At 46.1% G+C, this 23,517-nt stretch overlaps 1 protein-coding gene across 1 annotated transcript in view; it reads right to left on the bottom strand.

The window, feature by feature from the left end:
* Window positions 1-263: 263 nt before the first annotated feature.
* LOC148505526 (NXPE family member 2-like) overlaps window positions 264-23,517 on the bottom strand; it is a 61,087-nt gene continuing 37,833 nt past the window's right edge. The window contains exon 6 of the mRNA XM_088448152.1: window positions 264-1,438. Coding sequence (XP_088304278.1) covers window positions 894-1,438 — 545 coding nt within the window. The 3' untranslated portion in view covers window positions 264-893. The remainder of the gene's footprint in view (window positions 1,439-23,517) is intronic.

Here is a 23,517-nt window from a genome sequence, read left to right as displayed (position 1 = left end):
TAATTTGATGTCCTTTGTGGGATGACTACGCCCTTCCAGTTAATGACCACATCAATAACTGGCCACCCCCTTTTAGTGGGCCTTTGCCATTGCATTCTCCTGGTAGGTCCGACACTTCATGGGTAATATATTCAAGCGTTTTAAATTGAGAGTTAAATTACCATGAGGCAACCCAAAAGCCTCCAAAATGGCACTAGAAAGACCCGCACTTCCTATCAGCCCATGATCCCACACATGCCTCACAGACAATAATACACAAAATGGACATTACTCGGTCAGTTTATAAGTGGCTGCAGGTGCTGGAAAGAGAGTGGTTATCTAGAAAAAAAATTCCCCCAGCATACAGCCACGCTTAAGCTATCAAGAGTTATAACAGTTAGTTTAGTACATGGTATACATAATAATTTAAAAGAAATATTACATTTTTGAGTGGAGTTACAATTTAATAAGTGTCAAAACCATTTCCTCATCACCGCTGGTGCTTTAGGTCTTCCTTTGCCATCCAAACATTCTCTGTCTTTAAAGGATCAGTCACATCATTATACAGTTAGTCTTTTTTAAATCAAAGCACTTACTGCCAATGTAAAAATGATTAAAACATGCAAAGCACAGTCTACTTCCTGTTACCATGAATTGTCTACGTCATGTTGCCTTGAATCACACCACCTACTTCCTGTAGCCTCGAATCACACAGTCTACATTGTGCTGCCTTAAATCACACCACTTTCTTCCTGTTGCCTTGAATTATATAGCCTATGTCCTGTTGCCTTGAATCGTACAGCCTACTTTCTGTTGCCTTGACAGTCATCTTTCCAGTAGACCAACCTTATACATTAGAGATTTCCACAGAAAGATGAAACCATGGCTCTTTGTCTTTCCGCCTTCTTGCTTTATTAGCAAGCAAATGTGAATGTCAGACTCATAATACTTGCAAACGTGGCCCCTGGAGGATGAACATTCGCTGTGGCTGAAGCCACTGTCATGTCCCAAGCATCCACAAAGCCAACATTAATCCCTTGGAAAACTTCTCTCATGACCAGATACTGAGTGTATCCATAGAAGTCTCCTCGGATTTCCACCGGGGCATATATTTCCCTGGTATTTTCTGATTTGATGATGACTTTGGTGTCGGGGCTCCTGAGGAACAGACGTTCTATGGCTCTACGGATGTTGATCGCCCGTTTGATGAAAAGTTTGAGAGGGAACTGTCTGAAGTGCTGTCCCATTGTAATAGCGATGATAGTGTCCTTTCCTCCAGCCAGCTGGTCAATCTGGCGACTCGTATACATGTCCTCCTTGAAATAGTAGGAGATAATTTGTTCCAATGGGAACCCGTGTCTCTTATAGGATACATAAATGTCTTTCTCCATATTCATAGCTTGCAGTGTCTTATCCCAATACATCCATCCACTCTGATGGTAGAGGAAATATTTCACAACTAATGGAAACAAACACATCGGTTAGTAGTGTACAGGTTAAATATGCGGTAATAAATTGTTCTTATCACCAAGAAGGCACATTTCTGATTTCATAGCACATTGGGGGCCTGATTCTCAATCAGATGCAGTGCCAATGCCGCCCGCAGTTGACCAATGTTTCAAGTCTGCACATGCATCCCGATTGTCTGCGCTCAGAGATAAACTTCAGAATTGAATGCAGGGTCTGTGAATTTAAGTGGGCATTCCTCGGAGGGAATAGGGGGAGGCAACACTGACGTGGGCATGTCACAGGTGTTGCGCTGAAAACGGCTGCAGCCAAAGACACACAGCCACTCACACAGGAGGCCCTAGTCAGTCGGAGAAACTGAACCTGCCATACAGCTGGTGCAAGTTACCATGGTGCAACCAATGGTGCATCTAAATATGTACATAGACAGAAAAGCAATATCTCAAGACTCTTCAAGTGGGCATCTCAGTTGTGCATAAGAGGCATACATGAGTACGACAAAAGAAACGGGCACTTCTGCGTCCACCATGCTGAAACATTCACTAGGCTTGGTACAGTATTTCAAGTGCTTATTTCAGTAGATGGCAGCAGTGGAGACTATCTTTAGCTCTGTGTAAAGGGCTTGAGTCAGATATGTACACTAATGCAATCACAGCTGTGATCCCGTACGTAGCTTCTGTGCAAAAATATGCTAACGCTGTAGCCGCCTGGAGATGTATTGAGATGCCGACCGGCAGCTTCCCAGATCCAAGCAAGGGCCTAGAAACACACAGTGGTGGTTGCAGATCCTTGGATAATCGACCATCTGAGTAACCCTATGGTTACACAGAATGGCCGTGGGAACTGAGACACTATCGTCAAAATTCTCTGCCTATGGGATCACAGTAGTATGCTGAGACGCCCTAAAACCTGTGTTTTTGCCGCTGCTCCCCATAGCCGCACTCAAACAGTTCCTAATTTCAATCACTTTGCAAAGAAATCCTCACTGCGAGCGGCATCGCAAAAGTACCTCAGAGCATGTGCTGATCAACTGCAATGCATGTACAGTCGGCCGATAATCGCTCATCTATGTAAATATCCATGTCTAGATCTGAATCAGGCCCAAAGAGCACATGATTCTGTGATGTGTGTTTTGGTTCCTATTGGAGATGAGCGGGTCCGGTTCACTGAGAACCGGACCCGCCCAAACTTCACGTTCCGGGCCGGGATCCGAGTCCAGCTCGGGTTTTCCTACCTAAGTCGGATCTCAAAATGAGGCAAAACGTCATCATCCTGCTGTCGGATTTTCGCGGGTTTTGGATTGTATATAAGTCCCACCCCGTGGTAATCGGCGCCATTTGCTTGCTGTGTCACGATCTGTCAGGCTGTGTTTCATCCAAGGGGGGCTGTTTTGTCCAATACAGGGGTGTGCTGGGGTGTGCTGTGCTGGGCTGTGTTGTCCAATACAGGGGTGTGCTGTACTGATCTGTATTGTCCAATACAGGCAGGCTATGCTGTGCTGTGTGCAGGGGGCTGGGTTGCCCATCAAGGGGTTTGATGTGCTGGGCTGTGTTGTCCAATCCATGCAGGGTGTGCTGTGTTCTGTCCAGGGGACTGTGTTATTTATCTTTGCTTTGATAATCTAGGTGTGTGCTGTGCTGTCCATCAAGGGATGTGCTGTGTTCTAGAGTGCTGTCCATCCAGTGTGCTGTTTGTCCACGGGTTGTAAAAAAAAGAAACTAAAAGTTTTTTAAAAATTAAAAAAATAAGTTTAAAAAACGCTGTATGCCATAACCAGTGTATCCAAAGCACTGTGATGCTGCTGGCAATGTAGGTTCATCATACTGCAGTGTATAATTCATAAAGTATTGTGTGTGACGCTGTTGGTCAGTAATACCGCAGTGTAATATTATTCATACAAGTATTGTGAAACTGTTGGTCAGTAATACCGAAGTGTAATATATTAATAAAATATATTATGACACTGTAAGGGATAGTGCGGTGTATTTATAACTATTATTGTGGCACTGTAAGTGGAAACGCAGTGTATTCATAAACAATATTGTGACACTGTAAGTGGTAGTGTTTTATAAAAAATATTGTGACACTGTAAGTGGTAGTGCTGTGTATTCATAAAAAATATTGTGACACTGTAAGTGGTAGCACAGTGTATTCATAAAAAATATTGTGGCACTGTAAGGGATAGCGCAGTGTATTATTCATAAAAAATATTGTAAACTAAGTGGAACTGCAGTGTACTATTTCTAAAAATATTGTGACACTGTAAGTGGTAGCGCAGAGTATTATTCATAAAAAATATTGTGACATTGTAAGTGGTAGTGTCACAATATTTTTTATGAATACACTGCACTAAGTGGTAGCGCAGTGTATTTTTCATAAAACATATTGTGACGTTGTAAGTGGTAGCGCAGTGCATTATTCATAAAAAATATTGTGACACTGTACTGTAAGTAGAACCGCAGTGTATTATTCCTAAAACATATTGTAACTCTGTAAGTGGTAGCACAGTGTATTCATAAAAAATACTGTGACACTAAGTGGTAGCGCAGTGTATTATTCATAAAAAATATTGTAACACTAAGTGGTAGCACAGTGTATTATTCATAATAAAAATATTGTGACACTGTAAGTGGAACTGCAGTGTATTATTCATAAAAATATTAGACACTATAGGTCATTGATTCCGCAGTGTAATATTTAAAATTGGTACAAATTGACATGTGTGCTGTACCCCAATTTGTTTGTGTTTGTTGATATAGAGAATGATCAGTTGAGAGGAGAGCAGGAACCACATACTAGTGCTGGAGCTGCTGTCAGTGTCACCAGTCATGACAATACTAGTCTGTCTACATTATCTACTAAAGCCAATGCCCAAGGGCATACAGGGCTTAAGTCAGGGCATCTAAAATCAAAGATACAATCTTTTTTATTGGTAAAGAAAAAAACATCAAAGGGAGTTAGCTGCAAAAAGACATAACATTGACAATATGCCTTTCATCACACAAAGTGGCAAGGAAATGGCCTTTATTTATGACTGATGGTTCTGCCTCTTATGATGATGAAAACCCTTCTCCCTATAGATGTTTCAAAAAAATTTAAATTGTTAAGGCACAGGAACCAACTGCATGCTCAGAAATGTCACAAATCCCTGCGGTGAGTCTAGGGGTAAATTTACTAATGTGAGAGTTTTTAGAAGTGAGTTTTAGAATAGATTTTGCCAATAGTAATTAACCAGAACATTTAACTAGCACCTTCTAGAAGTTGATAGCTAGAATCTGATTGGTTGCTACTTCTCTTCTAAAACTCACTTTTAAAAACTCTAACTTTAGTAAATTTACCCCTAAGTGTGTCGGCGTGTGTCATGTGTGAGCCTGACCTTTCCAAAACTGTACTCAAAGATAAGCCTCCTTCCACCACTTGTGCATCCTCTGCAAATGTGGGGATGAGCAGCACAAGTCAACATGCTGACATAGAGATCGAGGATGCTTCTGTGGAAGTGTACCAGGATGAGGAGGATATTTGTGTAGCTGGCGCTAATAAGGATGTTGATGAGGATGCTAATGATGAGGATGTTATTGATGAGGATGTTGTTTGTATAAATCAGGCCCCAGTGGAAACAGTTGTTGCCCATGATAAGGAAAAGCTCATTGTCATGCCTGGGCATAAATCCAAAAATCCACTTCCTATGAGTGGAATCATTTCTACCCAAATCCAGACAACAATTGCACTGCATAAGGGTCACTACTGGGGGCACTGCATAGGGGGACCACTTCTAGGGGCACTGTATAAGGGTACTCTACTGGTGGCACTTTATAAGGGGCACTACTGGGGGTACTGCATAAGGGGGACCACTACTGGAGGCACTGCATAAGGGTCACTACTCGGGGGAAACTGCATAAGGGTCACTACTGGGGGCACTGCATAGGGGGACCACTTCTAGGGGCACTGTATAAGGGGCACTACAGGTGGCACTTTATAAGGGGCACTACTAGGGTACTGTATAGGGAGGACCACTACTGGGGGCACTGTATAAGGGGCACTACTGGGGTCACTGTATAAGGCACACTACTGGGGGCACTGCAAAAGGAGCACTGTATAAGGGGCACTACAACAGGGGGCAATACTACTGGGGGCACTGCATAATGTGCACTATAACAGGAGGCACTACTACTGGGGGCACTGAATAATATGCACTACAACAGGGAGCACTGCATAAGGGGCATTACTACAGGGGGAATTGTATTAGGGGCCCTGCTACTGGGGACATTTCATAAGGGCCTCTACTACAGTGGCCATTCCAAGAGGGGCACTACTACTAGGGGCATAGCGTAATGGGCAATACTACTGGTGGCATTAAGGTGCATATGGAATAGAGAGTAATGTTCCCAGAGTGATGAGAAATGGTGGTGTCATGTTGACAGGCCCCCATTTTTCAGTGACCATGCCCCTTGTGGCATGCACACATAATTGGGGGAGGGGCTCCATTTTTTAACTCGCCCTAGCCTCCAAATACCCTAGTGACGCCACTCGCCACACCCCCTGTGACTTACGGCAGGCCCCTGCGATGAGTGGCCATGTCCACATTTTCCATGTGCAAATAGGGATGCCAGGGCTGAATTATAGCCGCAGTCCATTCCTGGCATCAGCATATTTCATTACTGGTCACAATTGCCAATAGTTTTTGGTTGCTCTTAATTACCAGGTCTTAATCATTTGTACCTGGAATTCACATCCAACATGCACAACCCTATTATTACTAATGATTAAGGTGGGACAGAATTTATGTAGAGACTTTTGCAGAAACATAAGTTAATTAAACAGTGAGTCAAATAGTGTTAAGCACCAATTTTACCTCAGGAGGGAAATTCCTATACAGAGTACCCAGACATTGACAGCCCTTAGGGCTCTATTTATTAACATTATTTTGACTAAAATAAAGTGAAAAAGGGTGTTTTCACACCCTTTTCACATTATTTTCGTATCACCTATAGTTATTACAGGGCAATTGGAGTAGAATTCGTTAAATTCTACTCCAATCCCTAAGTATCACTTATTTTTAGTAATCAGATCTCATTTCCTATAATTGTAATGGGAAATGTGATCAGTCTGGTAGTTACTAAAAATAAATTGTGAAAAAAATACCTGGGGAGGCCCTGTGACAATAACGCCACCTGGAGGTGGCATTATCCAGGGTCTCCCCCAGTTACCAGCCTCCTATTCTGCTCTAATGGGGAGAGCAGAGCCGGGAGTCGGTCCCAGTAATCAGCTGTGTGGTCTAAACAGACCACAAGCTGATTCACTGCAAAAATTTTACTTACCTGACTCCAGGGACCGGTGATTGGGGCTCCGGTTGATGTCCTCCCTCCGGTCAGCTGGTCTCCCATGCTGCACTGCGGCCCGGTCATCAGATGATCTGGTCCCAGTGCAGTATGGGAGATCACCTGACCGGAGGCATGGAGGACATCACCGAAGGCCCGGATCATGCAGGTAAGTGTAATTAAGGGAGGGGGGTCGCGGGGGTGGAGGGGTGGTCGAGGTGTGTCCGCGATTGTGGAGGGTGGGGCTTAGCACTGGGGGGCGGGGCTTAGCATCGGGGGAGGTAGTAGCGGTGGCCGGTCGGAGCAAGCACGGGCACTTTGTCACGGTAATTTTTCAAAAAATTCCGTGACTAGTGTGCGGATTGGGATTCGCAGGGACAGAGCTTTCTCACAAGCTCTGTACCTGCAAGGGATTTGTAGTAAATCCCTGTGATATTGCCTGAATTTGCAATGCAAATTCAGTCGTTAATATCACACTACAATCTGCATTCAATATGCGGATTGTAGTAAATAGAGCCCTTAGCCTGAGATTATTCAGACCTGTATCACCAAGGATGCAGTAGGACAATCCTGTCACAGGTAGAGGTACTCACAGAAGAGACTTAGAACCTGATTCAGCAAGGAATGCAGTTGCTAATACGCACGCAATCACCCAATTGTTGCATTCTGCGCATGCGTATGCAGTGTGCGAACCAGTCACTGTGATCGGGACTGCGAGAGCAGTGACCAGGCAGACTCATCGCAGAGTGGTTGACGGTAAGTGCTGTTTGTGGGTGGTCGGTGAAACGCAGGCGTGCCAGTGCGTTTGAACATCTTTGCAGGGGCGTGCATAAATTATCCACTGCGATGCCTTACGCAGCCTGAGGTCTCATAGTGTGCACTGAAGTTAGCAATGTCTGAGTAAGGTCAGAGCTTGTGCAAGTGTGCGTGAGGCTGTGATGGTACTCGATTGTACCGATGTTTTCGCAGTCTTGCTAAACATTTTGGATGTGTGTAAGGTTAGGTGGGCGTCCTTACGTAGTGCTGCAGCGGCATAGCGATCGCAATGAATTAGCATACTATTGCAGTTGAACTCCGCGCATAATCGCTATTTCATTCGCAGTTGTGAACTGTAATGAATCAGGCCCTTAGAGTAGAGATGAGCGAGCCCAGTTCTCAGAGAACTTAGCCCACCCAAACTTCAGGGATCCGAGACACAGCTCGGATTTCCCTGTCCTCCCCATATCCCTATTCAAGGCAAAACCTCGAGAGCCTGCTGTCGGCTCTTGAGGTTTTGCCCTCTCCACCCTCAATCTCCACCCTGTTACTTTTACTTTTACCACCTCCTTAGCACTGACAAATTTATGTTTTTTTTGGTATTTAACAAGTTGAATTTTGGTCTTTCTGACTTGCTCATGTTTTTTTTTTTTACCTCTGCGGGTGGTGCCGTAGAATTGATTGTTTCTACTATATTTCTGAGTGATTTATCATTCTTTTGTTTTTTCTTGGCTATATTCCCCTTTGCAGATGATTTTAAATTGTTCCCTGAATTTAGATTTGTGCATTGGTTAGGTTTCATGGTGTTGCATTGGCATTTCTTGTTTGATTGTCTGCTTTCATCTGCAGTCTTTTGGTCTTCTGTTTATTTTAATCATTCACTTGAGTTTCAGGCTGTTATGCTGCCTATTTGTCATCCGATTTGGTCCAATATCACTCCTAGGAGTGTGTGGCAAAACCTTCAATGTATGTGGCAATAAACATGGCATAGAAGTGGGTTTATTCTATGGTTGGTAATATTGGCAGGGCCATAACTAGGGTGGTGCGGCCAGTGCGCCCTCACAGAGTGCACATGCCCTGTGGGAGAAACCGGCCGCCTCCCTCAGCGATCACGACCACTACTACCCCCTACAATGTTTAATAGTAGTGGTGTGTCCGGCTCTTTAACTGCCAAGCACACCGCTACTAACATACATTACAGTGGGCTGGGCAGCGCTGCCTGCCCCTGTGGTCCGCCCCCTCCCTGTCTCTGGTAGTATCACTGTGGACTGGGAGAGATGTCACATCGTCTCTCCCAGTCCAGCTCCCCTTCATCGAGGAGCTGCTGCCATTCCTCCTACTGTGGCGGATACAGAGACTGCGGCTTCCCCATGCCCCCACACCCCGGCTCCCACAATGATCTGCTGAAAAACTTTGTTATAAAGCTAAGTGCTGTTTTATGGAGAGAGTCCCGCATGCAGGGTGGATTTTTATTGTCTGGTATAATGTGTAAGGGGGGAGGGGGGATTTTAACTGTCTGGCATAATGTGTATGGAGCATTACTACTGTGGGCATAATGTGTAAGGGGCATTACAACTGTGGGTATAATGTGTAAGGGCCATTACTACTGTGGGTATAATATGTAAGGGGCATACTACTGTGGGCATAATGTGTAAGGGGAATTACTAGTATGGGCATAATGTGTAAGTGGCATTACTATTGTGTGGTCATAATATGTAATGGGCATTACTACTGTGTGGTCATAATGTGTAAGGGGCATTACTACTGTGGGCATAAGGTATATAAGGGACACTACTATGTAGTGTAATGTGAATATGGGGCACTACTATGTCTTGTTATGTGAATTGGGGGTAGTATAGTGTGGCCACACCCTTATTTCAGACGTGCGCCCGTGATGCTGTCTTCTGGCAAGGGCACCAAAATGTCTAGTTACGGCTCTGCATATTGGTACAGATATTTGGAGTCAGTGTAGTCTGTTACCCTTTGATTCAATTTAAGTACTCCCATCTTTATCAACAAGATGGGGTCATCTCACTGTGGAGGGGCTGTTTTATTTTTTTAATCTGGTTAAGGGTATTAGAGGAGTGGCAATAGTTTGGTGTGGTGGTGACTGCATTTTCTTTCTGGTAACTTGGTAACATTGGCTGTCTTGAGGGTCTCTTCCTGCCAATACATGGGTTCAGGCTGATCCTACCCTACTGGATCAGTAGTTTTTGTGTGTCATTTGCAGGGGAGTTTGGATACATTAAGTTGTTGGCAATGGGCTGGCAGTTGGCCAGCATATAATCCTTGAGTTGTTGCCAATGGGCTGGCAGTTGTCCCCCATCTGAGCCTTGAGTTGTTTGTAATAGGTAGGCAGTTGGCCCCCATCTGAGCCTTGAGTTGTTGGTAATAGGCTGGCAGTTGGCTCCCATCTGAGCCTTGAGTTGTTGATAATAGGCTGGCAGTTGGCCACCCATCTGAGCCTTGAGTTTTGGTAATAGGTTGACAGTTGTACCCTTTTGGCAAGATGGCAATACTGTAAGGCCATTCTTTCTTTCCCAAAATATCTTTGCCCTCATGTCAATAAATAAAGAAAGCTGACCCTTTCCCCCTCCAATAGGTCTCTGTGTCTTTATTGTACATATGTTTCCTCTAGTCACCTGGTGTAGAAATGTAGGCTGAAATCAGCCGAAAGGAGGTTTAGGTCACCATTATTCTTACAAGATCTAGCATGAAACCTATTACCTGCTCTAATCCTGTGACCTCAGATAAGAACTAATGCTCTAATGCAGCTGTTCTCAACTCCAGTCCTCAGGTACCACCAGCAGGTCATGTTTTGTAGATTCCTTTAATCATGCACAGGTGAGTTAATCAATTTTCCTGGCTCAGTAATGATCCCACCTGCTTCCACATTATGAATTCCTACCTATCTATACACCCTAAATGTCGATATTTAGTGTTATAATTCAGACAATAAATAATTGCTTTCCAGACTTTGATTGTTTCCAAAGCACAAAAATATATTATTCACCAAAAAGCAGATAGTTACATGCTGTGATCTAAATACAATTAGCGCAAACAGATTATACAATCACTAGGTACAGTCGAATACATACGCATGCGCTCTGAATCCAGATTCCTGGCATCAACTATGAAACCTCCATCAACAGCAAAGAAAAGATGACTGACTAGCAGATTCAGGGTGCTTGCATATAAACCCTTGCAGAGATAGGCAATACAATAGAACAAGTTGGCATAATCCCATTGGTTCTTCTTCCTGGTTCTCCTGTTACGATGCAGTTCATAGGTCAGTTTGTATTGTAATAGTTCAGCCTTCAACAGCTTCTTTTTTGTTCTTCTTTTCCCACCGAAGAACAAGTCTAAACTGGCTAATTACATTACATGAACAGAGTACATTTCAATGCCTATCTCTCTATGATCCATAATTCCCAGACGCATGTTGCAATTTCCTTGCCAATGGAACCGGAAATCTGCAAATAAACAATGGTTCAGAATGGCACCAAACACGGTCTGCTTATCATGTACTAAACCTGAGATCTCAAATACAGTCGCTTTATTACATAATTAATATTGAATAAAACATTGGCTATTAACCTTAATGCTAGGGAACCTTCCTATGTAAGTGTGCAAAGTGTAAGTGTAAGGATATTAAGAAAAGATGCTAGTTAACGTTGTGCGACTATGTGTTTGTGGAGTACACCATGGTACGTGTTTTAGAGGGTTCATATTATATGTTTTAGTAAATGTATGTATTTATATAATGAGGACTTTTAACATTGGTCTATTGTGTGGGAATCGCACGACGCTAAAAAATAGCTTCGCCGTATGTACTTATAATGTGTTAGATTCGCTAAAATGGCGCTGGGCGGCCATTTGCAAAATGGCGTCTTGTTGCCATTCGCAAAATGGCATCATGCAGATTTTAATTTTAACAGATTCTGTCTCAGCCAATCATCCGGCTTCGACAGTCCACCCTTTGATAGCCAACAACATGATATCATACTCTAATTTTTGTAAAATTTTAATTTAGGCTTACATTATGACATATTATTTAATGTTATATTATGGGATGGCACAAGGTGGTTCTTAAACCATCAATAATGTGTCTCTGGGGGACATAAAACTACTCTAATATGCACACCGTGGATCTTGGGAGATCATGGGAAAGATCTGGGGATGCATCTAACCTATAAAGGAAGTCTTGGAGGGGATAGGGACTTACATTATTTAAGATGTTTAAAATAACATTTCATAATACATTTCATGCATGTCTAAATCTATACATCATCTGATGGTACTTTCTAGTTCTAATTTTCGCTGGCTTGCGGTCGATAGGGGGTGTGAAGTTTACTATTAATACTCATCAACTTACACATGTTTTGGAAGACATCACCTGTGAAATGAGTACCCCTATCACTTTAATAATTCTAGGGATACCATATCTGCATACAAACTCCTGAACAATCTTCTTAGCAGTAAACGCAGCAGTATTAGTGGCAGCTGGGTATGCCTCAACCCAATTCGAAAACACATCAGTGCACACTATTACATACTTGAGATTCCTGCAGGGTGGTAATTGGATTAAATCAATTTGTATTACCTGAAAAGGTCCATCAGTCGGAGAAATGTAGGATAGCTCGGTGGGGATTGTTTTCCCAATGTTTTTCCTCAAGCAGGTCAAACAGAACATTGCTCTCTTTTCCGCTTGAGAAGAAAAACCCAGTGCACACCAGTATGCTCTCACCAATTTGCACATACCTTGCTTTCCCAAGTGAGTCAGACCGTGCACTGCCTCAGCCAGGCTTGGGTAGTATGCCTTGGGGGCCACTGGCTTACCTTGTCCATCTCTCCAGAGTCCAGAAGACTCTTGCCCTCATCCCTTGGACCTCCTGACTGCCTTTTCCTGCATGGAACACAAATTTTGCATCTCAATTAATTTCTGCATGTCAATCGTTTGGAACATCATTTGGTTAATTGGCACATTCACTTTTAACCCTGCTGCCCATTTGGCAGCTTCATCTGCCTTGTTGTTGCCCAGTGACACTGGATCATCCTCACATGTATGGGCTTTACACTTAATTACCGCCACTGCCTTTGGCAATTGAATCGCTGGTAGTAGTCATTTTATATGTCTGGAATGTGCAATTGGTGTGCCTGCTGCTGTCATAAAATTTCTCAGACACCATAAAGCACCGAACTCATGTACCACCCCGAAGGCGTACCTAGAGTCAGTGTAGATATTAGCAGATTTACCTTCTGCTAATTCACAAGCTCTCCTTAATGCCACCGGCTCCGCCACTTGGGCCGATTGAGGTGGACCAAGGGGTTTGGCTTCTATGATGTCTTCGTCATTTACCACAGTAAAACCTGTACATAACTCTCCAGTGTCAGTTTGTCTATGACAACTCCCATCCGTGTAAAATGTCACATCTACATTTTCTAAAGGTGTATCCCATATGTCAGGTCTTGCTGTAAAGGTTTGATTCAGATATTCCATACAATCATGTGCATCAATATACCTGCAGAACTCACCTTCCGCCAGTGACTCACCACTCTCCACCCTTTGTGCATCCTGTTGCACATATGGTAAATATGTTGCTGAATTTAATGTACTGCACCGTTTGATGGTGATGTTTGCAGGTGCTATTAGGGCTAGTTCCCATTTTGTGAACCTAGCTGAGGAGACATGTCTGGTTTGGGCAGAATTCAGCAAAGCAGATACAGCATGGGGTGTATAAATAATCATATCATGGCCTAATACTACATCCTCACTCTTACTGACCAATAGAGCAGTTGCTGCTACACTTCTTAAACAGGTTGGGAGTGATCTTGTCACAGTATCCAATTGTGCACTGTAGTATGCTATGGGCCTACTGGCATCACCATGTTTTTGTGTGAGGACACCTGCTGCGCAAACATTAGCTTCCGTACAGTACAAATCAAAAGGTTTTTCATAATCAGGTATTCTCAATGCAGGTGCTCTTGTCAGACCATCCTTAAGATTAAGGAAAGCCTGCTCTGATTCCTCTGTATGACACGATCGGGCTTTGAGGAAGAGACTAAGTCCTGTAATGGCAAGGCCAAAATAGAAAAACATGGGATCCACATTCTGCAGTATCCACGCATTCCCAAGAAGGTACAGATTTACTGTGGGTTCTGCGGCAGTGTCATGGTCTGTATGGCTTGCATTCTGTCATTGGTCAGATGTCGTAACCCCTGGTTAGGCAATGTCCCAAGTATTAACCCTGGAATGGCATGGCTGTAGTTTGTCGTTAGCAACCTTGTGTCCTGTATGCGAGAGATGAAGCAATACAAGTTTAGCATCATTTAAACATGACATAAACAAATCCGAACACAGCAATAAATCATCCACATATTGTATTAGAACAGATCCATTGGCAGGTTGAAAAGATTGTAAACAGTCATGTAAGGCCTGGGAGAAGATACTGGGGTTGTCTATGAAGCCCTGGGGCAATCGTGTCCATGTGTATTGTACACCCCTATATGTAAAAGTGAATAGGTACTGACAGTCAGGATGAAGAGGTACAGAGAAGAAAGCAGAACAGAGGTCAATGACAGTAAAATGGGTTGCATTTGGTGGGATCTGCCTGAGAATGACAGCTGGATTCGGCACTATGGGGAATTGGCTTTCTACTACCTTATTAACCCCTCTAAGGTTCTGTACCAGCCTATAACCCCTCCCACCACTTTTCTTAACAGGAAAGATGGGACTGTTGGCTACACTTGCTGTACGGACTACAATTCCCTGTTGTAATAACCGCTCAATTATGGGATAAACCCCTATCTCTACCTCCTGTTTTAGCGGGTACTGGGGAATTTTTGGAGCTTGCCTACCGCTTTTTAAATTTACCATTATGGGAGCTACGTTTGCCATCAATCCAGTGTCCTGTCCATCTTTGGTCCAGAGGGACCACGGTATCTGAGATAACATTTGTTATCATGAGATGGATTTTTATCTGAAACAGTAGAGTGAAACATTAACCTTTGGGGAGTGTCCAATATATCCCTCACCTTGTGCGCCACTCTCTCTGTGATATCTAACAATATACCATCAGGGGTACAATATATGACACATCCCATCTTACATAACAAATCTCTTCCCAGTAGGTTAGTATGAGCCGCTGCTGCCAGGAGAAAAGAGTGCCTGGTATGCAATGGCCTGATAGTAACCTCTGTGGATTTGGTTAAAGGATAATGTTGCACTTTACCTGTTACACCCATTGCTGGTACTGTTTCGCTGGTCATCTGTAAAGTAGATGGAGATTGTATCACTGATCTGGTCACCCCTGTGTATACAAGAAAAGAATGTTTAGTACCAGCTACATCAATTATTATTACAGGTTCTTCTCTAACATCCCCAATTAACCTGACTGGCTGTAGACTACAGGTATGACCTGCCCCCTAGCATTGACTCTCACTCTCCACTATAGCATTTAAGGCCACAACTGGAGCAGGTGACTGTGGAACATTCCCTGCATTCTGCATATGTCCCTTATGTGGATATCTAGGTACTACCTGGTTAGGGGGTCCTACCCTCTTCACCTTACAGTTCCTGATTACATGTCCCACTTGGTTGCAGTTAAAACACCTTCGTGAGTGGGGTGGGGGAAAAGGTTGTTGTGTGGGTTGGGCAGTAGAGAAAGATTGTGAGTGTGGGTAAGAATTTTGAGGGTAATATGGTGGCTGCGGGTAGTATGGTATTTGTGGCTGTGTGTGATAAGTGCGGTAGGGCTGTGTTTATGGCAGTGCAGGATTGGTGAGGGTGTGTAGCTGTGCAGGTGCATGTGTGTCTGGTGGCTGTGATGGTATATTCATTCCTTCTAGAGCTTGAATGCTAACAGCCATTAGCTTCTCGCTCTGGGTCTCTCTCTTCTTGAGGATGTTTTATCGTGCTCAATAGAAGACTCCCTAAGTGTGTCTACAGTAAGTCCCTTCCAGCCAGGTAGAGATTTCTTGACTCGGGTCTTTAGATTGTCTTTAAGTACTGTGATAACCATTTTCCTATGGTGAGTGCTATCTTTAATATCTTCTATCCCAGTGTACTGGGTGATAGTCTGCAGAGCTCGGGTACAGTAATCTTCTGCAGATTCACTCTCTTTTTGTTTTATGGTGAAAATTTTACTCCAGTTAACTACTACCGGAAAATATATACCCAACTGAGTTATTATGCGGGTAATGTTACCTTGGTTATCCTCGTCTGTTAAGGGGTCGTCTCCCTCCAATATGCAATCCGTGATAAACTTTTTCATGTCGGTATTGTGCGGAAGACACGCCCTTAACACCACTCGCCAATCTTTATTGGTTGGCTCGTGAGCATTACCCAAGTTTTTCACAAATCTTTGGCATTTTGCTAATTCCTTCTTAGGGTCAGGGAAGTCGGTCATTATGGAATTTAGTTCAGCTCTTGTCCAAGGACAATGCATCACTACATCTCTTGTGGGCACCACACCATTCGCATCCGGATTCCCATTGGGAACAGTTATTGTCCGGACGGGATGTATGCCTGCCATAATGCTACCTTTGGCCAAATTACCTAGTTGAGGGTTCAGCCTACTGCTACTACGTACGGTCTTAGTAATCTCCGCTACTGTTAAAGCAGGGGTTAATACTTCCTGTACGGGTGAGGCTACCTCCATTTCTGGTACTAGTGAGGCAGCTACCTGTGCTTGCTGTGGTGGTACATTTAACATTTGTGCAACATGGGAGAGAGCAGACATCACAACAGGGTCATCATCTACATCATCAACACGTTCCTTATAATTACTTAAGAGAGAGTACAGGTTACATGTTACATTTTTATGGGTTTTTACATCAACTGTACCTTCACCACCATCCGCATAGGGCGGTGGTGGTGCGCGTGAACTACTGACATTACCTTGCGCAATGCTACCTTGCTGTGCGTTCACGCTATTTCGCGGCATGCACGCAACGCTGTTTAGCACTGCGTTTGCACTCCCCTGCATCGTGCATGTGACGCTGGTTTGCGTCGCATGCACACCCCTAAGCCACGTATACCACTCGTGCTGCCATAGCTTAAACAATCGTTATACTTTATCTTTTTCTTTCGAGAGTTCACCATATAGATGCTATCTCGGACATTGTTCAATACCTCCTTATCAAAGCTGCCAATTCTGGGAAAAGGTTTAACACTCATTCTCATCATCTTAAACCATACATCACAGTACATAGTTGCGTACGCACCATACTTAGTATGCATTTTCTACTTCAGGGTCCATAGGGTATCCACAGGATACCTTGGGGTATAGGTGATGACGTCAGGCATCGGGCACCATAGAGTTAAAGCTTTCAGCCTCCCAGGATGCACTAAGGCCCCCCTCCTATACCCCGCCCCCGAGCCAAGGCATCTCAGTTTCATTTGGTGCCCGGCCGGAGTCGGATGCACCTGTTAGAGGTGGGCTAAGAAGAGCACCTGAAGCTTTCTTCAATGCAGCTGTGGCTGCACATCTGGAAGTACAGCTTGGACAGTCAGTGCTGACGTCCATGCTGTCTTCCCTACACCCCCGCTGGTACCAGAATGCCGGTACCGATCCGGGGATGCTGGTAAGCATCTGGGGTCACAGCTAGCGGTGACCCCAGATGTTTTGGGAACATGGCCGGATCTAAGGGGGACAGCAAGGTAAGCAGTGGGGCCCCGCAGTGGGACCCTGCTGAACATGGTCCACAGTCCCCAGGCATGGGGCTCCCTGGGGACTGGCTGCAGCGTGGAGCCAGGTACTAACCTGCGCTTCCACTACCCCCCTGGGACAGCTGGACCGCGACTGAGCGGTAGCGCTGCAGCATCCCAGGGGTTAAATGCATGCCAGGAGAGCGCGCCTTCCGTGTCTCACAGCCGGCGCCTCCCCCGCTGCACACAGCCCTCTCTGCACACACCAACTGGCCCTGTGGCAGCGCTCCTCCCCCAGGCCGGCCTCCTCTATGCTCCTCGGCAGCCATCTTATCTAATGCATGGTGAACACTGCTGGAAGCCTGGAAAGGTGGCATCGTGGTCTGGGTCCCCCGGCATACCTCTCCTCCGTTAAGGTTCAGGTCAGTGTATGCAGCGCTGTGTCCTACCAGGCTCCTTGTCTGCGTAGTTGAGTAACAGCACTGATAGTGCAGGAATTCATTTTCTTTGCATTGTATGTGACTTCTGCTAGCGCTGCTGCCTGTACTTTCATTTTCTACTGTCAGCCTTTTCACTGTCCCTGATCTTTTTCTGCTAAAGCCCTTGCGGTGCGGTGATTGCAGGGTGGTCTCACGCTATACTAAAAGTATCAGTGAGAGGAGTCACATACTTACCATCATGTCTGAGAGTGACTTTCCTCTCCAGCTTCGGTGTACTACATGTAAGGTACCAATAGCGGAGGGGGAGGGTAGCGCGGAGGGGCTATGTCGGCAGTGTTATTTATTGGCGCGGCCAATTACTGTCACGGCCCCGATACAGGAGCCGCCCTGGGCTTGTTTCTCCAAAGCACCTACAACCCTGGTGGGCCAGTTAGCTCCGCAGCCTGCGCTCTCACAGATGGGATTGTCACAGCAGTCAGTGGTGTTGTCACCCATGCAGGTTTTCCCGAGACAATTGATGGTACCCCACAGTCTCCCTATTTCCCCTCCCCAAGTCTCTCAGGAGCCTGCGTGGGTTAATTCGCTGACAAGTTCTGTACAGCACTTGTCGAACGTGTTGCGGCCACATAAGCGGCCGGTGGCATCTCTGTCTGCTCCTTATGAGGATGACGACGTGACATCTGATGATGGGGAGATTCTGGATCTTTCTGACCAGGAACCTCTCCATACTAAAGAGGCGGACGCTAGGTCCAAGGTATATATTCCTGGACTTATTCGGGCAGTCCGCACAGTTTTAGTGATTGAGGATGAAGATCCTCCGGTGTCCAAGTCTAAATATGCCTTTTTTAAGGATATTAAGGGTGACGCCACAGTGTTTCCTGTTTCGGGTCAGTTAGTGGACCATTTAGAGGAGGCGTGGAAACAGCCTGGCAAACGGTATCAGCCTCAGAGGTGCTTGGCGGTGGCTTATCCATTTGCGGATAATTATTTTTCTAAGTGGGAGTCACCTCCACAGGTGGATTCTCATGTGACACGCCTGGTCCGTAGTGCTACATTGCCCATGCCCTCCATGTCTTCCTTGAAGGATGCTATGGACCGTAAGGTAGAGATCTGCCTAAAGTCTGTTTATTCCCTTGCGGGGGGGGCAGCTAGGCCGGCTATGGCCATTTGTTGGGTAGCCAGAGCTATGGAGTGCTGGGCTGATACTTTGGAGGCATCTCTCGATTCGGACTGTTCAGCTGAACAGACCGAGTTGATAGGCAATATCCGGGATTCGGCCACTTATATCAATGAAACGGCCTTGGATATCAGTACCCTGGCGTCTCGGATTTCTTCAGCTGCGGTAGCTGCTCGGCGCACCTTATGGTTGTGATCTTGGAAGGCGGCTGCTGATTCCACGAAGGGCTTGGAAGCTTTGCCTTTTAATGGAGAAGTCCTATTTGGTCCGGATCTGGACAAAATCGTAGCCACACTGGCGGCAGCCAAGTCGGCATGTCTTCCGTCTGCTGCCATCCCTTCCAGTTCTGGTAGGTCGTCCTTTCGGCCTTACAGGGCCAAGGGTAGGCCTAAGACTCAGTCCTTTCCCAGACAGGCTGGTCCCAAAAAATCGTCCAAGCCCCGGAAACAGGCCTGGAGTACCAGACGTCCGACCCCTAAGCCGGATGACAAGCCTGCAGCCTGACGGTCCGGGCCTCCCTTTGGGGATCCCAAAGTGGGAGGCCACCTGCTGCAGTTCACCCAGTGTTGGTCAGTTACCACGACAGACACTTGGGTTCACGAGGTGGTTTCTCACGGGTATGCCCTCTCCTTTCGGCACAGGCCCCATCCCGATTCTTCACCACGGGTCTTCCATCAGACTGGAACAAAGCAGTGGAACTGCGGAAAGTCTTGCACACTATGCTCCAGGCTAGAGTTATAGTGCCTGTTCCATTCTCCCAGAGGAGCCAGGGTTTCTATTCCAATCTGCTTTTGGTGCAGAAACCCAACCTCAAAGCACTCAACAAGTCTTTGCGGGTGTCGGGGTTTTGGATGGAGACCCTACGGTCCATCATGCTGGAACCTGGGGATTACATGGTGTCGTTGCACATACAGGACGGTTACCTGCATGTCCCTATTCTTTTACACCATCAACAGTTTCTCAGGTTTGCAATCTGCAACGACCACTTTCAGTTCCGGGCGTTACCTATTGGGCTGGCGACAGCACCACATGTTTTCACCAAGGTGATGGCGGTTATGGCGGCTTCTCTGCGGCTGCAGGGAGTCCGCATGTTACGTACTTGGATGACCTTCTGTTGGTGGCAGGATCTCCAGAGCTCCTTCTACGTCATTTGGACCTGACCATTGCGGTACTGCAATGGCACGGCTGGTTGATAAACTGGCAGAAGTCCACCCTGATCCCATCCCAGAAGATTCTGCACCTCAGAGCCTTATTGGACTCCGGACAGCAAAGGATCTTTGTGACGGGGGAAAAGATCTCGGTCTTGCAGTCAAGGGTGCGCAGTTGTCTGCAGAGTCGCTGTGTGTCTCTACACTCGGCGATGAGGTTACTGGGCTCCATGGTCTCAGTATTCGACATGGTGGAATATGCCCAGTTTCACTCCAGACCTCTGCAGCAGTTGATCCTGTCCAAATGGAATGGACTGCCTCAGAGTCTAAAATCACAGACAATGGTGCTCACTCCGGAGGTTCGCCTGTCTCCAACCTGGTGGTTGCAGATGACCCATCTCAACAAGGGTCATCCATTCTGGGTGGCGAATTGGGTCCTGTTGACAATGGACGCCAGTCTTCGGGGCTGGGGAGCAGTCACGGGTCCACACTTGTTCCAGGGCAGGTGGACTCTGGCAGAAACAGAGCTTCCAATAAATATCTTGGAACTCCGAGTGGGTTTCAATGCTCTCCAGCAGGCACATCGGGTTCTCCAAGGTCACCCAGTGCAGGTCCAGTCGGACAACGCTACCACCGTGGCCTACATAAATCGGCAAGGAGGAACCCGAAGTCAGGCGGCTCTCATAGAGGTGTCCCGGATCCTGGTTTGGGCAGAGCGCAATCTCCCAGCCATATCAGCAGTCTTCATCCCGGGAGTCCTAAACTGGGAGGCAGACTTTCTCAGTCGCCAGGGCGTTCATCTGGGGGAATGGTCTCTGCACCAGGACGTCTTTCAACTTCTGGTGGACAGGTGGGGTCTTCCAGAGATTGACCTCATGGTGTCACGGCACAACAACAAGTTGCCGGTGTATGGGTCTCGCACAAGAGACGAAAAAGCGTCTCTGGTGGATGCTCTGTCCATCCAGTGGATGTTCCGGTTTGCTTATCTGTTTCCTCTGGTTTCCCTTCTTCCACGGGTAATCTGGAAATTCAAACAGGAAGGAGGGACGCTCCTGTTGATAGCTTCCACGTGGCCCTGGAGGCACTGGTTCTCAGACCTCCAGGGACTGTCCGTGGACATTCCTCTGCGGTTGCTGTTACAACCGGACCTCCTGTCACAGGGTCCTTGTCTTCACCCGGACCTGACTCGGCTGTCTTTGACGGCGTGGCTGTTGAGACGGCCATGTTAAGGTCCAGGGGGTTTTCCAGCTCTGTAGTGCAAACAATGCTACGGGCTCGGAAACCATCCTCTGCAAGGATATACCATCGAGTGTGGCATACGTTCTTCCAGTGGTGTCGACCGAGAGGTTATGCCCCTCAGGAGTTCTGTCTGTCTAGAGTGTTAGCCTTCCTACAGGCGGGACTGGACCATGGGCTTCGCCTTGCAACTCTGAAGGTGCAGGTGTCTGCCCTGTCCGTCTGGTTCCATCGTAGGATTGCTGCAATCCCTGATGTGCGCACCTTTATGCAAGGTGTTCTCAGAATTCAGCCACCTTTTGTTCCACCGGTGGTGCCTTGGGATTTAGCTGTGGTCCTGAGGGCTCTCCAGGGTCCGCCATTTGAACCACTGGGCTCAGTGGATCTCAAGTGGCTGACAGCTAAGACAATTTTCCTTCTGGCCATTGCTTCGGCCAGACGTGTTTCTGACTTAGGGGTTTTCTCCTGTAGACCCCCTTTTTTGATTTTTCATAGGACCAGGGCGGTGCTGCGCACTCGTCCTGGTTTCCTTCCTAAAGTTGTTTCCAGCTTTCACATCAACGAAGAAATCGTTGTGCCGGCTTTTAACTCACCCGATCTTTCAGTGGGTGAGGCCACTTTGGATGTTGTGCGGGCCTTAAGAATCTATGTTGACCGCACTTCTTCGTTTAGGAAGTCGGACGCCTTCTTTGTCCTCTATGGCTTCTGTAAAAAGGGTTGGCCTGCTTCAAAACAAACTTTGGCGGCATGGATTCGTATGGCCATTTCAGAAGCTTATCTTCATGAAGGCCTTCCGGTTCCTTCCTCTGTGAGGGCTCATTCCACTAGGTCTGTGGGTCCTTCGTGGGCAGCTCGACGTGGTGCCTCTGCGGTCCAGATCTGCAAGGCTGCCACGTGGTCCTCTGTCCATACCTATTTGAGGTATTACGCATTTGACACCTTTGCCTCTCAGGATGCTTCCTTCGGGCAGCGGATTCTCCTTTCAGCACAGGAGCGTCCCCACCCTTAAAATATACTGCTTTGGGACATCCCCAAGTTATCCTGTGGATACCCTATGGAACCTGAAGTAGAAAATATGAGATATGGTAATACCTTACCTTTGTTATCTCTATTTCTACGAAGTCCATAGGGTTCCACAGGACTCCCGCCCTGTCGCACCTGTACTGCAGATGGGCTTTGCTCTGGTCACTGGTTTTTCCGTCTCCCTCTGGTGAGAATGTGATTCTTGTGTGGGTCCAGATCTTTTTTCTCTCTCTTCCTTCTCCTCCTCCGGCCTAGGGCTTGGTACGTAACTGAGATGCCTTGGCTCGGGGGCGGGATATAGGAGGGGGACCCTAGTGTATCCTGGGAGGCTGAAAGCTTTAACTCTATGGTGCCCGATGCCTGACGTCATCACCTATACCCCGAGGTATCCTGTGGAACCCTATGGACTTCGTAGAAATAGGGATAACAAAGGTAAGGTCTTACCATATCTCATATTATATGCCGTGCGGAATCAACCGGCGCTTCCAAGAGCAGCACATCATCTAACATCTCTACCATTTGCTTGGCTCCCATCTTGGGAAAATAACACTAAACTTTTCAATAGAGATTTAAATCGGTGAAAAAATGTCAAGGCTACTTTCACTTACCTGTGGACAATATTAACAGGATGCGCCCACACACCTATCGAAGAATAACCAGGCTGCTTTCACACACCTAAGCCCTTTTCGAGCACTTTGCATTGCTAGAATTTAAGCATTCCAATAACACTTACCCTTTTCAGTGATTTCTTCCAGCACTACTCAGTTCACAATCACAATATGCCACAACTGTGCAGTTCGATCACAATGCCCAATAACCCTAACTGATCACTGGATGCTGCGATCACACTGAGAGCCGATACCTATCACAAAACAACAACTACACCTGCTATGTGTATAGACTTTGGTATCTACTACCGAGCCACTAGGTCGACACCAGGCGCCTAGCCCCTAAGGGTCTTACGATACCCCTAGCTAGGGAACATGTTACCCCTACCAACACACGTTCACTGCTACACACCTTTTTCCTGCACAGAAAAATAAATGTTTTCCCAGATATGGCAGCACCGACTAAGATCTTTAAAACAATGCTATCACAATGCAATCTCAACGGCTTTGTTTAAACATGCGGCAGCAATACAGGAAATACGTATATGCTATTGTGCGGCTAGTCGCATACACAATAATGTGACCGCTACGCAAAACGTATTATTACCTTTACGCTATTGTGCGACTTCCTCTTATAACATGAAGTTTTATCAACGAAGGAAAACAAACTTTTTCCTTCCTGGTTCCTGGATTCTAATCAGCGCTCCTTGAACTCA

This window comes from Taudactylus pleione, unplaced genomic scaffold (assembly GCF_031769625.1).
Source record: "Taudactylus pleione unplaced genomic scaffold, aTauple2 ptg000451l, whole genome shotgun sequence".
Classification (NCBI taxonomy): Eukaryota; Metazoa; Chordata; class Amphibia; order Anura; family Myobatrachidae; genus Taudactylus; species Taudactylus pleione.
This window is presented reverse-complemented; position numbering and strand designations above follow the sequence as displayed.